General features: G+C 52.7%; 6 protein-coding genes across 6 annotated transcripts; 3 read left to right on the forward strand and 3 right to left on the reverse strand.

The window, feature by feature from the left end:
* Positions 1-42: 42 nt before the first annotated feature.
* A1O1_05238 (uncharacterized protein) lies at positions 43-1,071 on the reverse strand (the record flags this gene model as incomplete). Its single annotated transcript, XM_007726124.1, has 2 exons — positions 43-943; positions 1,031-1,071. 2 exons carry the CDS (start codon positions 1,069-1,071, stop codon positions 43-45), a joined length of 942 nt encoding a protein of 313 aa, XP_007724314.1.
* Positions 1,072-2,227: 1,156 nt separating this feature from the next.
* On the forward strand, positions 2,228-3,204 carry A1O1_05239 (uncharacterized protein; the record flags this gene model as incomplete). The annotated part of the gene is made up of 4 exons (XM_007726125.1): positions 2,228-2,339; positions 2,497-2,627; positions 2,687-2,784; positions 2,835-3,204. 4 exons carry the CDS (start codon positions 2,228-2,230, stop codon positions 3,202-3,204), a joined length of 711 nt encoding a protein of 236 aa, XP_007724315.1.
* Positions 3,205-3,367: 163 nt separating this feature from the next.
* A1O1_05240 (uncharacterized protein) lies at positions 3,368-3,967 on the reverse strand (the record flags this gene model as incomplete). Its single annotated transcript, XM_007726126.1, has 3 exons — positions 3,881-3,967; positions 3,725-3,831; positions 3,368-3,671 (listed from the first exon to the last, which is right to left on the reverse strand). Exons 2-3 carry the CDS (start codon positions 3,736-3,738, stop codon positions 3,368-3,370), a joined length of 318 nt encoding a protein of 105 aa, XP_007724316.1. The 5' UTR covers positions 3,739-3,831; positions 3,881-3,967.
* Positions 3,968-7,782: 3,815 nt separating this feature from the next.
* A1O1_05241 (uncharacterized protein) lies at positions 7,783-9,408 on the forward strand (the record flags this gene model as incomplete). Its single annotated transcript, XM_007726127.1, has 1 exon — positions 7,783-9,408. The coding sequence occupies one exon, from the start codon at positions 7,783-7,785 to the stop codon at positions 9,406-9,408; it is 1,626 nt and encodes a 541-aa protein (XP_007724317.1).
* An 844-nt stretch (positions 9,409-10,252) lies between these two features.
* A1O1_05242 (uncharacterized protein) lies at positions 10,253-11,935 on the forward strand (the record flags this gene model as incomplete). Its single annotated transcript, XM_007726128.1, has 2 exons — positions 10,253-10,286; positions 10,407-11,935. The coding sequence occupies 2 exons, from the start codon at positions 10,253-10,255 to the stop codon at positions 11,933-11,935; spliced, it is 1,563 nt and encodes a 520-aa protein (XP_007724318.1).
* Positions 11,936-12,933: 998 nt separating this feature from the next.
* A1O1_05243 (MADS-box transcription factor, other eukaryote) lies at positions 12,934-14,772 on the reverse strand (the record flags this gene model as incomplete). The annotated part of the gene is made up of 3 exons (XM_007726129.1): positions 12,934-14,448; positions 14,502-14,658; positions 14,717-14,772. The coding sequence occupies 3 exons, from the start codon at positions 14,770-14,772 to the stop codon at positions 12,934-12,936; spliced, it is 1,728 nt and encodes a 575-aa protein (XP_007724319.1).
* Between the last annotated feature and the right edge of the window lie 1,846 nt (positions 14,773-16,618).

Raw genomic sequence — 16,618 nt, forward strand, 5'->3', positions numbered from 1 at the left:
ATATCAGAGGTGAAGGGACTGACGTCCGTCTGTCATGAATGATCAATCTCGTAGCCGGAGAATCTCCGTCAAGAACTCTTCAAAACTCAGGGTCACGTATCCGTCCCGATCGTCGTCGTATTTCTTGAACACGTCTGTCATCCTTTTCAGGCTGATGCACGCTTGCACAAAAAGATCGAAGCTCATGCCCTGGCTCGGAAGAGGGTTGCGGTCGTTAAAGGTGTGGTAGATCACGCTAACAAAGGGTTGTGACAATCGATATCCAAATGCCGTCAGAGCTTTTGAGAACTCGGCCAACGAAATCCGTCCGCTCCTGTCCTCATCAAAGCGTTCAAAAAGTGTGCGCCAGGCAGCAAGGAACCGCCAAAGATTCTCAAACTCGGTGAACGTAATGGTGGGACCTTGAGGCTGGTTAGGTGGTGAGGTGGTGAACATGCGCATTAGCGACGCTATGGTCAGCCTGTCAAAAGGAGTGAAATCGGCGTTCACCAGGGCCGATCCTAGCTCCGTCGTCGTAAGTGATCCTGTACCAGATGCATTCGCGGCTCGAAATAGGGGCAAGAGATCAACTGAATCTGGATCAGGCGGCGCAGGTGTGCGCGCTGGGTATTGATGGGCTTCATTCGAGGGTCTTCGTAGTCCCACAGGTTCTGCCTGAGGTCGAGATGCAGGCGGGTGAGCGTAGTTCATTTGAGCGGGAGGTGATTGTATGCGACTGGAGTGATTGTCGCCATATGATTGACTATTGGGAGGTCGGGGTGAAGAATATGTTTGACTCGGTAAGCTTGCGGGTGAGGTTCGTCGCACGCCGGGCGACGAGGACCGCGGCGCATGAGGATTCAGAGGGTGTTGATTCGAAAAGCGGGAGTGTGTGTTAGGCGAGGGTTTACGGTTCCCTTGTAACTGACCGAGGGCTTGTGCAGCCTGCTCCGGCTCCGCATGACTGTTGGGTGGAAGAGAGCAGGTTAGCAGACAGTCTTGCTGGAGAGGATGGTGAGGCGCAGTGCCAGTGGGGGAGAGAGATGTTTACGCAGGAAGGGCATCAGGATTGAATGCTTTGTTATAGGCCATGTGGTGGCTTCGAGGATTGGGATGAGATGATGAGTGCAAAATGCCAGTGCGGTGGAGGGCTCGTAGACGGAATGGTCTCAAGTCATGGCCGTCGACCTTGGAGGACCGATCGGTGCCATGACTTCTGACCGGTTCTTGGGAGGCGATGGAACTTCTGTGAGATCGTATAGGTAGGTACGTAGTAATTTTGGCGCAGGCGACGAGGCGGGCTGGCGCAGTCTGCACGAGCCTATGGGCTCCTTAAGACCCTCAACTCTAGTACTAGCCTTAAGCCCTCGAATGTCAGCTAGTAATAGACATAACAAAGCTGCACCTAATAATAATAATAATAAATAATGGCGTCGTGAATCATGATATCGAGTCAGCCACGAGGCTGCCGCTGCGCACATGTGACGTCCACATCATCATTGCCTCCTAAACAATTGCTACTCTCTGCCTGCTCGACGATTGTTACAGAGTTGAACCTTCGTTATCGCCTTCAATTCAAAGAGACCTACCTAACCCATCTGCTCCTCAGCACGTTCATCGTTGTCCGCAAGCCACCCTACCGAGCCACAAGTGTCTTCATCTCTTACACTCAATACGGACTCTGCACGAGAACCATCTGTGGGTGTCGACGTTGGACGAAACAACACGGGAACCCAGCCTTTGCAAGACATAACACTCAACCCCGGCTAGAGACAGCTCGTGTTTAGATCTGGTGCATGTCAATATAGACCCTTCTGGTACGTGGACCTTTGGCCCTCCAAGCCTCTTCTGTCCTTTAGTTTCTCTTCAACCCTGTCAACTTTCATCCAGAGATCTGTCGGGCCGGGAAGCAGCAAATTGTCCTTCCGGAATAGCCCAACCACTCCTAACACACCATTGATCGGCTGGCCCCTTAAGCCCTCAATATTAAACACGTTTAGCGGCTCGACACTCCAGACAACTTGAACTGCAGTGTGTGCCTGCCTCTTGCACCGCTCACAAGATCCAGCTGGTACCCGAAGTACCAGGATAGTTGAATCCCTACCTCCACCTTTTTCTCTCTCGAAGCAAACGTACATGACCTGAAGCTCACCAGCAACCTAGATCGTCGTCCTCTAGTCCAACTGGACAGGATGGGTTCTGTGCAGACTGAAGATTTCTGGATATTTGGCTACGGGTATGGTTTTACATGAAGCACTGCACACTGGATTGCGACGGCACAGAAGCTCATGCAAGCACCGCAACATTCAGGAGTCTGATCTGGAAGCCACCACCACATTACGGTACAGCAGTTAGCATTGGTCTGTCGTGCACAGGAACCTTCTGAACTCATTCGACTTAGATCAGCGCATTCCGGGCTATATTAAGGGTTATGTTCGTCGCTTCTGGCAGGTAGGGGGAACACGTCGGCCTCTGGAGATGTCATCTCTCACTGACCACTTGGACTCTGTAGGCCAGGTGAGTATTCACGAACAACCGGTGACCTCCTGTTGAACACCGCTAGTGAGGACCATCGTGGAACCCCTGAAGCCCCGGGCAGAGTGGTCACTTTGATTCAAAGGTCATTCTGGGAAACCCTCCACGATCCTGTAAGTCATCCTTTTACCTCTGTTTCCACGATGCTTGCCCGCTGTCTGACGTATAACAGCAACGACAGACCGAGAGTGACCGCGTCTGGGGGGTCGCGTATCATATAATACCTGCTAAAGTCGACGAGGTGCGAGAGTACCTCGATCTCCGCGAGATGTGCGCGTGCCCCCCTGGCTTTGATGAGCAGGCCATTGACCATCAAACAGAAACGGATACAGCATCCAATATACTCCTTTCCATCCGGCTGATCCTTCGATTCCGGACATTCACTGTTTGGTCTATATTGGAATGCCAGACAACCCACAATTCCTGGGCGCACGTCCGCCTCAAGAGATTGCAGAAACCATTAATGCGAGTATTGGGCCCAGTGGAGAGAACAGAGAGTATCTCTTGCAGCTTGAGCACGCCTTGAACCATCTGAGTCCGGACAGTGGCGATGAACATGTGACTGACCTGGCTCGCCGGGTTCGAGCGTTGCCTCGGCCGGCTCGAGTTCCGCCCATATCACCGCCGGAGCACGCCTTGAAAAGAGTCGGCAGCACCGAAGAGCAAGAGGAGATTGAGAAAGAAATCTGAATGCTCATCACATCCACCAACTTTGGCAATTTTTGTGGCTCGGCTTGCAGCTCCCCTGATACGTATTGGAAATTCCACCCTCCCAGTAACTTGTTCCTCATGACAGATGGCAAACCGACGGGGATCCTTCACACAATCATCTGTCACAACATCGGTGCTTGTTCTATTGGCGATAGGGCCCCTGAGGTCCGTAAGGGTCGTTCCCGCCCTGAGGTTGGTTCCCTCCATACGGTCCCCCTTGTTGTTGATATTGCCCATTGTATTGTCCCCACGAGGGAGCATATGCGACGCCGCGACCGTACCCCATGGTGGCCGGGTCCCTCATTTGGGTTCCGGGTTGTGCATACCCTCCTTGCGTTGCAGCCGGCATCGTGTATCCACCTCTTCCACCAAATCCACCACCTCGACCACCGCCGCCCGGTCTGTTGTCCTGTGCGTGATCCACTCGAATCAAGCGGCCGTCGAACCTATTGGGAAAATCAATGCCAAGTACCCAGAGGCAGTTGTCTGGCCATCTCACTCTGTGTTGTTCATCCTTTGCAAAGCTTCGTCAGCTTCCGCTTTTGTTGCAAACCGCACAAACCCGAATCCGCGACTTCGGTTGGTATCTCGATCCTTGACAACGACCTGGATATGATCAACGAAAGGCGCAAGAGGCGATCGACGGGGTCATTACAGCCTCCTCGATCTTGCCAAACTGTTGAAATCCATCGTATAGAGTCTGGTCGGTTGTATGCCATGCAAGACCTCTGTGCAGGACGTGTCAATTCAATCAGGATGCTTGTAGAAACTGGCGGCCTACCCGATGAACAGCTTCGCCATGGTACAGTCGACGATCGCGAGTTCAGATACCCTTGATGCAAGGAAGAGTCTTTGCTTCGAGTGTAAGCCGCGACAGGTTTCTGCGGTTCTCGAGGCTCGCCACACAAGAGCAAAGAAGCCCTAGATGGCACAATAGTGAGGTCGGTATGGCGACACAGATTTCATTGGTTGAAAAAATGCAGCGACTCATGCAATCTATCTATTAGACCGCGTGCACTGCAAGCCCAATCAGCGACTTGATCGTCAACACCAGAGTCCTCCAGTCCTTGAACGGGCGGTGAACAAGGGCAGAAGGAAAGCAGTGTGCACTGTGCAGAGGAGACGGTCTGGTTGTCATAATCAAGTTCCAAGAACCACGACCGGCTTTTCCGCTGGAGTCCTTGTATCGGCAGGACTTGATGTATCCCAGCGCATGCAAGCATGGGCAGCATGCTGAGGAGACAGACAGGAAGAAGAACAAAGAACCAAGTGGTGCTAGTGAGGAAGGTTACTGACCGGCATATCATGAGGGTGTCGAAGAGTCCAGTCACAGCGTGATGCGAATCTCATTGAGCGCGTTCTACTGTGATATGCTACCCGAGGAGCAGAAGATGCCTAGGACGACTTGATTCCATGGCGAACAATGTCGACCCCCTCGTGATGTTGTGATGTCAGGGGGGGTCGAATCAACGACTACAGAGTACGGGTATTGTTGACATACTGCCGGTGCGGGCATCCCAAAGGCATCGTGGTGCAGATATGAGTGGGCCCGTCCCGAAAGGATGCCCAGATAAGAGTTGAATGGTTCTCACTTCTATCTTCGGGAGACGGCAATGGCTGTCCCTCGTCCACTGTCAGCCTCGTTCAGCACCAGCAACTGTCAGTTGAATCCGCTAGAGGTCTCCGGACCCAACATGAAGAGCATTTCAGGGCAGGATGCGAAAACAGATATGACACATATGGATAACTTGACTACTGTGACGGGGGAGATACCCATAGGAGGCTTCCTCTCCGATCCTTACTCGCTAACGACGTCGAGAGTGGGCAAAGGTCATGATTGAGGTATGCGAGAGAAGACCAGCTGACCAGGTCCCTGGCAGTTGACAGACGCACTGCGAGTGCGATCATTGTGATCGTCGAGAACAAACTGCGCGGGGCCTGTCCAGACTCGAGCGGCAACGAACGGGAGACTATTTTGGGAGTCACGACAGGCGGGAGCTGGTCCTGGAGAATCGGAGCTCATACTGTAGTCTTATCAGGAACTTCAGCATTGAGGCGCACCCCGCTCCTTACGGATGGATGGATTTGCTCTTCGGGACACGAGTCAGATTAGAGGCATATCAACGGATTAGGTGCTGGAGGGACAGGCGCTACCGTTGCTCTCACAAATGCCCAGACCAAATGCTTGGATAGTATGATCTTTCAACCTGAACCGTGGATATGCCGGCAGTCCATTCTAGGTCGGATGTGAGGGACGAAAGAAAACTGACAGGCGGGAGGAAGATGTGGGAACTTGGACGCCGACTGGCCCGAATGAGGTGCAGCATGAGAGCTTAGCCAGGGCTAGAGTGTCTGCGCCCGACCAAGAGAACCGTACCCACCTGTTATGGATGGGAACAAGAACGATGGCGGCGTGTCTGTCTGACTCGGGAGAGGCGTGACGATTGGGCAAAGGAAGACAAGCTCATAGCACGTACAAGAGGTATCGTGGTGGTGGTCGCAGTTGGTGGAGGAAGAGGGTGGTGAGGGTTGGTTGTGGTGGTGGTGAAGAATGGAGGCTGGTTGGTTGCTGCCGGTGATCGATCGAATTCTGCCAGTGGGTAGAGAGCTGCAGGAGACCAAAGAGATAATATGCCGAGCACTAGACACGAAGCGGGAAAAGCGCAGCGCAGTTTGGCTGCTTGAACTGCCTGTTTTTGAACTGCCACCGGCAATGCCCACTTACTGCTATTCTCTCCGGAGACACTGCAACAACTAGCACAGCACAGAGGACTTTGAGATACCAGTAGTAGCAGACAATACCCTCTCTGTTCTTTTCTTCTCTCCTCTTTTCTCTGTTACTCTTCGACCAATCCCGTCGTTGACCGACCGGCAAAGGTTACCGCATCACTGCGAGTCCTAGAACCCCCCGAGAGCCGCATTATATCCGCGTCAGCGATCTCGTTGTACGTAGCTCCTGACCTGAAGCCTACCTCCTCAGTGGCCGCGATTCCCTCCTCTGTACTGTTCCTCTGTTGCTCTCGAGAGATTCCTTATTCCACGATTACCGGCGAAGGGAGAACCATCGTTCCACCGCTTCCTCCTCATCCTCGTTCTCCCCTCCGTCCTTGTCTTACCTTCTATATCCCGTTCGATCCAAGGGCATTTTCCTTGCTTTCCTGCTTGGTGCGGCTATAGTCTTGTCCTGCAAGCTGGAACCCTTGGTGCGAGCGGCTGGGCCGGAGTGCTGGCTGTCGAGGTATCACATCTTTCAGCGTGTACATGGTGGTCCCGCCGACATATTTTAAAAGGACACTCTGCATGAGAAGACGTGAGACTACGGTGACCACTGAAGTGCGTTGTCGGACGTTTAGCATGCACGACGATCTTGCAGAATGACTTGCAGGCAGCCCTACAAGCTTCAGATTCGATCCGGCGTTACAATCTTTCGCCCCCAATTTTGGTCTTTAGTGGCAGCATGAGTGTGGTCATACCGACTGTCACATATAACACAGCACGTTGAAGATGGCTTCGCAATCTTTGACCCCTTTGCTGGCCATTTCCCTCTTACCCGAATGAGCATGTAGACTTCGTGCCTGCCTGCAGAGGAATCGCGTCTTAACCCGCAGATCGTGTCTCCCTCACGCGACGGCAACCTCGCCTCTCACTATGATGCGTTAGGTTCTCTTCTACTTAGGCTAATTTTCCATCCCAGAATTCATGTGTCTGGACAATTGACTCTATGCTGCCAGCAGGGGAACCGGGCTTGGGGGATACTCAACGTGTTGCTGAATGGCTCTCCACCCTCCAGCAAAGTCCATCCGGGCAGACCGACACGATCCTGGGCGGAGCTCGTTCGCAGAATTTTCGTCCACGAGAGCCAAGTTTCGCTCCTGTCAGGTACGGCCATGATATTGCAAACTTCTGCAGACACTGAAGGAAAGGTATCAGACAGAAGAGAGAAGTGCAGAATCATAGCGCCAGGCAACCGAGGAAGTCTGTGACAAATGCAAGAAGTCTTCAGCGCTAACCTCGTAGAACACAGGGCATACAGCGAATGAATATTCTTCCGTTGAAACTTCACGATCCCACGATACGGAGCCGTGTGAGCGACGGGATCAAAAAAACGACACACACCATGGGCATACTGGCGGAGAAAACCCCAACAGTGCCCATGCTGAGAAGAGGAGAAACATTCGCCAACACCATTCTGTACTGCCGACTGAAGTAGCCTCGGGTACGCCTCGTCCTCAGTATCCACGGCGTCGACGCGGGCCCAGCGGGCCCAGCAGTAATGTTGATGATCCTAGCGAGAAGTATGCTCGAAGACCTAGGCACAAAACAAGGCTAGACAAGTACAAGTTCAGAAACGATCATCAGGACTCTTCGCAGAAGCGGCACTCCACAAGACGGGGCCCAAAAGCACTTGGTTTACCGCTCGATGGCAGATTCCAGGCACCTAATGTCGATTCCGAACGACTGACCCTGAGGCCTCATCCTGGACCAGGGCTGTTTGCTAAAGGAAGAAGCTCTGCGCTTTTGGACCGGCAAGGAGTGCCTGATCTAACATTCTCAAACATGGCATTTCTGAAGAGAAAAAGACACAGTGAAGATGTAGGAAGCTGCACACCAGAACATACCAAGAAGCAAACCCGCAATACCAACCACAACGAGAGATCGGAGTTCTTCTCCCAACCTTGGGAGTACCAGATCGGAGAAAGAAGCCCAGGTCCAAGACACCGTCCGCATGCGATAACCATATCCACATCGCCCAGAGGTCGTTTCTCCGACAAATATATCAGAGAAGCCGGCGGGCATCGCTGGAAGCCCGACAGTAGGCTCTCAACTCTTGAACACTTCCGTCCACTGTCATATGCAAATACTGCCACAACGAACAAGACGTCGAATGAGACTTACCTCTCGTGGAGCTTTCCTCCGCGCTCGGCAGCTCCATTCGGGGTGCAACATCCAAAGTTCATGGGCTTGCCAGATACCCTAAGAACGGTCACTCCTGCAAGGAACCACATACAGCAGCAGCAGGATCGTCCCATGGTCCATAGGTCGAGCTCGGTGAGCAATGGATTCCTGCAGCGCTGGACTACTGATGCGCTGCTTGGAGGTATCGAGGCCTTTGCACACAGAGGGAATACCCGTTACTCGTTGGACGACCTCAAAGAAATGGCCAAGAGGCAACGGTCCAGCCAATCTCCTGAGACCGGCGACCCTCATATTACTGCTCTATATGGTCGACAGACCCAAGGACCGGCTGGTTTGGGCAAGCATCAAACCACCGTGCCTGCTGGTCAAGTGAGCTCCCTCCGGGAAAGACCGCATCCGTCTTTGACATCAACGCACAAGGGGATTGGAACGCAGGAAAGGGGTGATGCACAGAGTAGAGCTGGGCTTCAGTCTCCAATCAACATTGGCGGTCCATCCATTGAGCTAAAGTTGCAACGTGACGATGCAGAAAAGGAAGATGCAACAAGGCCCGCGGGTAATCATCATAATAGCTTCCTTATACACACCTTGGCCGACTTCCGTCCGGACACCGAGTTGGCCGGCGAACCGCCTCCACTTCAAACAGGGCATGCTTCCAAAAGTGCAGAATGTACTACTCTGCGTCTGCATGTTTTTGGTAGCAGGCGAGATGAAGCAGGAGACCATATAACGCCAGTTGGAGACGCTGGTGGTCAAGTACCAACTCCTGTTCCTGACTTCAGCAAATCCCGTTCCCCATGGAGAAAGGGGGTTGAGCCGGCATTTCACTCGAGACAAGAGGCGGTAGATGCCGGTCAAGCTTCGCGTGACGAGCTGGATGAGCTGGTGGATGAGCTGGATGAACTGGATGAATTCGACGCCCGGTTGTTGCAGATGACTGAACCTCTCCCCGATCCTTCGGAGGAGTGGAAAATGGCTGGCGGAGGTCTCACAAACGAGACTTTTGGGCTGGGACTCGAAAGCGGGCAGTCCGAACTATGGACCACAGGAACAACAATCATTGAACCAGCTCATGCTTTCCAGTATGGGCTTCACAAGCAACAGAGAGGACAGGAAAGACCGTACGAGGCTGAGTGGGAGGTTACAGCAGAGAGCAGAGAAGTCGATCATGATGGACGCGGAGTCTACCACGGCACTCGTTCTTTTGTGGAGGAGATGACCCCTGGCCCCTTTACAGGGTTCTCTCGGCCTTATCTTCTGTATTGAAGCGGAGAGATGATGGCAGAACGGCGGACGACAGCGGTTTGTTGTATTGATTGTGGCTCGTCCGGCTGAGTCAGTATTACCTTCCCGCCCAGGCCCAGCCTGTATGTAGATGTAGCGACTGGGGGGCCTTGACTGATTGATGATTGATGATAGGTGTATGGATGAGTGAATGAATGAATGACTGATTGACTGATTGCTTGTGGGAGTGTTTCGTACTCATGTCAGATCAAGTGCGGCATTTACCCGGCCACATGACGACCATATATAGACGGATGTGTTGATCACGTCTCTCGCCCCAGATTGGACGCTGGCTGCAAGTATGATCGTGGGGAAGATATGCTTCTTCAAGGTCCCTGTCACCAGTTTGCCTTCCGCTCATCCGCCCTTCCTATTCGTCAATTACTGCGCAATGGGTGATATCCGCGCATCGCCGGCATCTGACGTGCTCCTATAAGTGGTTCGAGCACATCGTCCCGTATGTGCTTGTGGTTCTTTCTGCTCAATCATTTCCTCTAAGTTGACTGTGACATCTTTGCATTCCCTGTAGCTGTCGAAGCCACGACGGTCGGAGGCATCAGAGAGCTGCAGGCATTGTATTGCTCTTGGTCATTGTACCACAGTACGAGGTAATGTCAAAGGCTGTGACGAAGCCCTGACTGAGGGAGTAAGGATCGTGTCGTGGCCGAGGTCTCTTGGAAGCTGTCAAGTCAGGCCCGAAGCGGACGAGGAATACCATTTCCTCTGCGGCGAAGGAGGAGGATAGTATGTGTTGTGGATGGTAGTAGTCTCAACAAGAGCACGTTTAGCTGGGCAGAGGTAAGCTTGGCTGGGGGAGGACGTCGAGATGAAGAAATTCATCAATTATCTGCAGGACCAAGGTGAGTGAGTACACATCTACTTGGCGAATTCGAGTGCCTTACCTTTCACCAACCTTGTCCTTCATAATCTTTCCATCGCATCTAGCCATCTCTGACCTCTGACCTCAACCCCCTTTTCAGCCGTCCAAGCAAGCCAGCAAAAGTACTCCGGTGCCGCCTATCTCTCACCAGCATCGAAAGAGCCACAACAACGTGAACATCACCACGGCCCGTCCCAGTACAAAGCCCAACACACTGCGCACCATCAACGCCGCGCCGAACACCCCAGTACTGCAGCCCACAGCTTTCCCGCGCACACAGCAGCAGGAGCAACAGCCACGCTCCCCAAGAACTCCAATGGACAACGAGACCCATCTCCACCACCGATCCCCGAGCCTTTGCATCGCGATATCACACGGCACCAATACGCGTTCGACCACATCCTGCAATCCTACGAGCTATACATTCCCGAACTCGACGCATCACATCTCTCCGACCCAAACGCCCAAAGATACTGGGTAGTCTACATCCATGGCGGCTATTTCCGCGACCCGAGCGTAACGTCTTCATCATTCTACCCTGCTCTGTCGCAGTTGGTAGGTCCTCCCCATCATCATGGCGGGGGTGGCGGTGGTAGTGACCATCATCATCCACATCTACATCTCCCTCATCCATTCCAACACGACGCCGACAACATCACAGCATATATAGCAGGTTACGCATCCATCAACTACCGCCTCTCGCCACATCATGACAAAGCACCCCAAGACCCGAACACGACTTCGGCCTATGAATTGCGAAACGCGAAATGGCCCGACCACATTCACGACGTCCTGGCCGCCATAGCGCACCTTCAGCAGAAATACGGGTTCGGCGAACGGTATCTGCTGGTTGGCCACAGTGTCGGCGCGACAATGGCTGTGTTGAGCACTCTTGCGAGCAAGGAGACATTTACTACAGCTCCCACCGATCAGAACAATTCAGACGATGCTAATGCGCGTCTTCAGCTTCCGCAAACCGAGCCGCCACTTGTTGTGCTGGGAGTTTCGGGTATCTACGATTTCGAATTACTCCACGACTCGTTCCCTTCGTGTGTCAGCTTGACCAGGAACGCGATGCCGGATCCCAGGGACCATGTGCTGGCGAGTCCCGCGCGGTATCCGGCTGCCGAGTACATTGATATCTGGGCCAAGAGTGGCAACTCGGAGAGGGTTAGAGAGGGAGTAGGCGAAGGAACAGAAGAAACGGTGCCGAGTCCAAACCTGCTTCAGCACCAAAAGCAAAAGCAGATTGAGACCAGCCAGACCCAAAGGAAGCCGACTCGCGCCTTGATCCTAGCTCATTCGCGCGATGATGGTCTGGTTGACTGGACCCAAGTCGAGGCGATGGAAGGCGTATTCCACACCACACAACCCAAAGCGCAAAAAACAGGATACGCTAGTGGCAACTCTCACGAAAATGACAACGGTAACAGTACTGGTGGATCAGGGCCGACCTTCGACAAAGACCAAGACAAAGTCGAAGGTGGCGGCGACGGTGATATCGCGGTGAAACTAATCGAAATCGAAGGCCAACATAACGACATCTGGTCCCAAGGCACCGAACTAGCCCGGGTGATTCGCGAAGGGATGCACGTCCTGCGAAATCTCGACATGGGTGTCATGGAGTAGTTCGGCCAGAAGGAGTACTCATATTCTCGAATATATCATATACCTCACGCGGTGTTCTAACGGAGACATATATAACTTGAATAACAAATCACTCGAGATCATGTACTCCTTGTACGGGTCGATGTGTTCAGATCAGATCTTCCACTTTAGAAGGATGGGAGGAGAGAGATGTGTGGGGTTCTAGCAGGATGAGAGGGCTCGTGAATTGAACACCGCAACTGGCATTGAGGTTTGATTGTGGCCAAACTGGAAGTGGCTGTGGTGGGGACACACAAGGCTGAGCTAGTTCAGGAGGTTGTCTCCACTCCACTCCTCTCCACATGTATAGTGTATATATGTATATAAAATTTAAAGGTACCGGATTGAAATACTCGTTCGTATTACCATTATCAAAAGGCCTTACCTAGGTACGTACAGACCTACGTACAGACCAGCGTGCGTATGGGACTTATCAGACAGAGTCTATGACATTGCTAACAATATTTAGTACTACTGCTCGTAAAAAGGGAAGCCTTTACGCAAGGAGAGATCAAATCAAATCAAGGTCTAGGCGTCAAAGTCACAACAAGACCGATTTTAGATAGTACTCACTCTCTTCTTCCCATCCCTTTTTGTTTACTTAAGGCCCCGTAAGAGTCAGGATCAATGGGGAAAACAAAGTCAAAAGTCATATCATATTTCCCAGGCCTTGCCTCCCGCGCTATGCAGCAGCAAACAGGGTTTTGGGAACCGCTCTTTTCTCTATTCACCATTCATTCCAATCCAATCCAGTCACACTCACTGCCACCTAGAAAGCAAACCAACACAAATGAAAAAAGACTGAACCCAAAGGTAAGGTCGTCATGGACGAACCAATACAAATAAAAAAGATTTCCATAGTCCCTTCTTGCAAAAGGCCGTAACAGGTCATTATGGCGTGTCTTGCCACATGGGCGCGAGCGATGGTCTCTGATATCAGAGTTTTGAAAAGGCATATCAACCACAAACCCTCATATCTTTCAGATCTTCACCTTCTTTGCATCTCCCTCCTTCTCCCCTTGGTCTACACTCCCTTTGCGCTTCTCTCCGTTGGCCTCATTCGCCGCATCCCGACTGCCAAACCCCAGTCCCCTAGAATCTTGTGGCGTGGGAAAAACGAGCGGACTAGGCAAGACCGCCGAATTCAACCCTCCTCCGCTTCTACCGGACTCGTACCACTCGCTGAAGAAATTGCTCGGGCTCGGCAACAGATCATTATTCATGTACCGACTGGGCAGTGCCGAGATGGGAGTCTCAATGTTATTGCGATTGTCGTTGTAGGCATCCCGGTTTTGATTCGACGTTGGCGGAGGCGGTCGCGCGAACGGATTGGGAGGCCCACTTGTGCCCGCCGACATGACCGCCGACGCACTAGGTGACGGCGGTGGCAGGACAATATGATCGGTGCCTCGAGCTGGATTCGCCGACGGTCCAGCGGATTGCGAAGGAGACCCTCCACCACCGGTTTCGTTGTCCTCCGCCTCCGAGGGAATTTGCAAGTTCAATTTAGGTCGACCTCCAGACCGCGACCCAGACGTGTCCGTTCGTTGTGGAGGAGCAAATTCCGGAGCAGCCGTTTGAGGGCGGACGGGTTGAGACGTCGGCCGAGGAATAGAAGGAACAGTGATGCTTCGTGGTGGAGGTTTGATGTCCGGCGGCGAATCTTCCTTCTTCAGCTGGCTTCGAGGCGGGTCCGGAGCGCCAAAGAAATGCTGTGCTAAAACCGAGCCTCCCTCATCTATAGGGGTAAAGATACTTCTTGACTTGGATTGAGCATGCTTGGACTGAGGCGGACTGGATTGGTCCGGTGGCCGAAGACCTTGTGGTGGTTCGGGCTGAGGCGATACTCGGGGATGTGGTTGCGCGGGAGGTTGAAGGCCAGGTTGTGACACGGGCGGCGGTTGAGACGACCGTCTCTGTTCCTGCAGGTATTGTTGATGGGCCTGCTGTATTTGTTGGTGCGTTGGTGGCGGGGGGGGCGGAGGAGTGGGATGCGGCTGTTGCTGCTGCTGCTGCTGCTGCTGCTGGGGTTGAGGTTGGGTATATTGTTGTTGAAAGGTAGGCTGGGGCGACGATTGGGGAGCCACAGAAGGGCCGGCTTGAGGATTGTAGATAGAAGGATTAGGCACATAGGCGAAGCCATTTTGGGGCGGAGGAGGAGTGGGATGAGGATGTTGCATGGGAACAAGATTGGAACTGGTGCGACGGATCATATTCTGTGATGCTGGTCTGGATATCATATGAGGAGGTTGAGGCGTCGCGTGTCGAGGCTGAAACATGCCGTTGGGCATTGGGGGCGAGACAGAGGCCATGGGTTGCTGGATATGCGCAAAGGAATTGTGATGGGGCATGGGATGAGGCATAGCATGTTGTGGTGGAAGAGACCCGTCTCTACCGTGGATTGGTTGTTCTTCGTCTTCGTCCTCCTCGTCATCATCGTCACCGCCTTTGTTCTTGAAGTCTATCGGACCCTTGTGTTCATGAGGTTGTCCATACTGGCGAAAAGTCAGCAGAGGCTCCAGACCAGGCGTTCTGTTTGAAAACCCACGTATTGATACCTCCGCAATGTTTCATTGATATCTCCCGAGGAAAACTCGTACAACTTTTTGTTATGGCCAAAGATGATGACGGCGACATCAACGGAACATAGTACAGACAGTTCGTAGGCCTTCTTGAAGAGCCCGCCTTTTCGCTTGAGGAATGTCCTAGACACGGAATCAGCACCAGGTTTTTACGCAGTGTAGATGCGTGCACCAGACATACACTGAACGGTTGCGATCATCCTTGATAGCTCTGATTTCGATCTTTCTGCGGCCCATGATTGTTTACGGCCGGTGCATCTGTGTGCAAGTTCAATTGCGCTCCCTCGGCTGGTGCTTAGGCTGCAACGCGCAAGTGTCTCGCGACCGGTCTTCAGCTGAGGCGTCGGGTGGAGATTCGAGATTGGAGGCGACCGACGACAACGAGACCCGGAGGATAGGTAGGCTGGCAGTCAGGGCAGACGAACAAAGAACGGCCGACCGGTTACTTTGTGTCGCGACTGTGGAGGAGGAACCCCAATGCAGATACTGAGACAAGAATGGCTTTGTGGCAGGACCAAGCTGGGAACGGTGGGGAGAATATACACAAAGACAACGCGGCAATTCCACCAAGCAAACGAGATGTAGTGCCGTACTAGTAGCCGACTGGAGATGGCTGCTATTGAGGCTCTCGTAGGGTCCTCGGATTGGGTTGTGGCGCGTGTTGTACTTTGTATGGGATTGATGGGTGGATAAGGTATGATGGAAGTTGCTAAAGATAGAAAAGAAGGAAGAGAGGAAGAGGAGAGGACGAAGGGGACGCGGTTATGCGGTGGATGATGATGGACGCCGAGCATGACTGACAGACGCTGGCTGCGGCTGCGGGCTGCGGGCTGCAATAGGGAGAAGGGAAAAGGGAAAAGGGAGTGGCGGGCAACCGACGCTGGACATTGGATAAAAGGGTTGAGTGATGGAGTCATTATTCATACACTGGCCAGTACGTGCTGGTGCATGGAATGCTGGGTACAGCAATAGAGCAGAGACTGTTGGTTCAGGGGGGCGCTCTTACCCGTCGCTTAACTACGATCAGATATCTAGGCTGTATACATACGAACCTTAGGTACACGGTGTATACAGCCAACGATGAAGTATTCTCCCCTTGCTTTAGCACCGTATGCTGAGCGACACCAATACCGTGCACCTAAAGATCGGTTCTCCAATGCTCTCATAGGCACCATTCAAATAGTACGTAGATGTATTGTATACTACTACTCTCACCTTTAAGCGCCCTGGACTCAGCCTCAACACAGCATCTGATCTTACCTCTGCACCACATGAGATACCTGCTATCTAACTGGTAGTATACTGGTCTAAGCCTCCTTAACCTTCTCGCCTCCGAGTCTTTCCAAAGCCGAAGATCCGCAACTGATCGTATAATGATCCCCCCCCATAGACGCCTCAAGGTACGTATCTACCTCAGGTAGGCGTTAGGTACCTTTTAGGTAAGATACCTAACCTTGACCTTAGCTGCGCCCAGCGTTTCAGATCAGTTTAGGGCCACTTCAGTTCTTCGTCTAGCGTATCATTGCGTCTCATCTTGTCTGCGCCTCTTCAGACAGCGACTTAACTCAAGGAGCAGGATCACAGAGAGGCAGGGTACTGTCCCTATGACTTTACCTTCCTAGGCACTAGGTACCTATCTAGGTATAGGTAATGTTCTTTCACGACTTGCATACCTCTTTCTTACTAGGTAGACATGCTGAGCAGTCGGTAGGCACCTCAGGTATGCTGCCAGTCCATAGGGCACACAGTCCAACCGATCGAGGTAGATCCCATCATTGTTCAGGTGTCAAGCACATACCTAAAGTACCTCGCGTAAAGTGGGATGGATGCCCCGTGCGGTGTGCAGGGTCCCGCGGGTTTGGATTCCGATTTCCCCATCTTGATTTTTTTGTTGCTATCTATAGAATACTAGTACCAGGCATTGTCGCCGCAGTCTATCAGTCGCACCGGCAGGTCTTACAGCGCAGACTTGCTTGCTTCACGCGTGTAGAGACGTTGGCGCGCAGATCCATACTACTAGTATCTCGACGATGCTGCCGTGCTTCAACGCCATGTCCATGCAAGACATGTATCCCGTCCGGCT

This window comes from Capronia coronata (assembly GCF_000585585.1).
Source record: "Capronia coronata CBS 617.96 chromosome Unknown acBCG-supercont1.4, whole genome shotgun sequence".
NCBI classification, from domain to species: Eukaryota; Fungi; Ascomycota; class Eurotiomycetes; order Chaetothyriales; family Herpotrichiellaceae; genus Capronia; species Capronia coronata.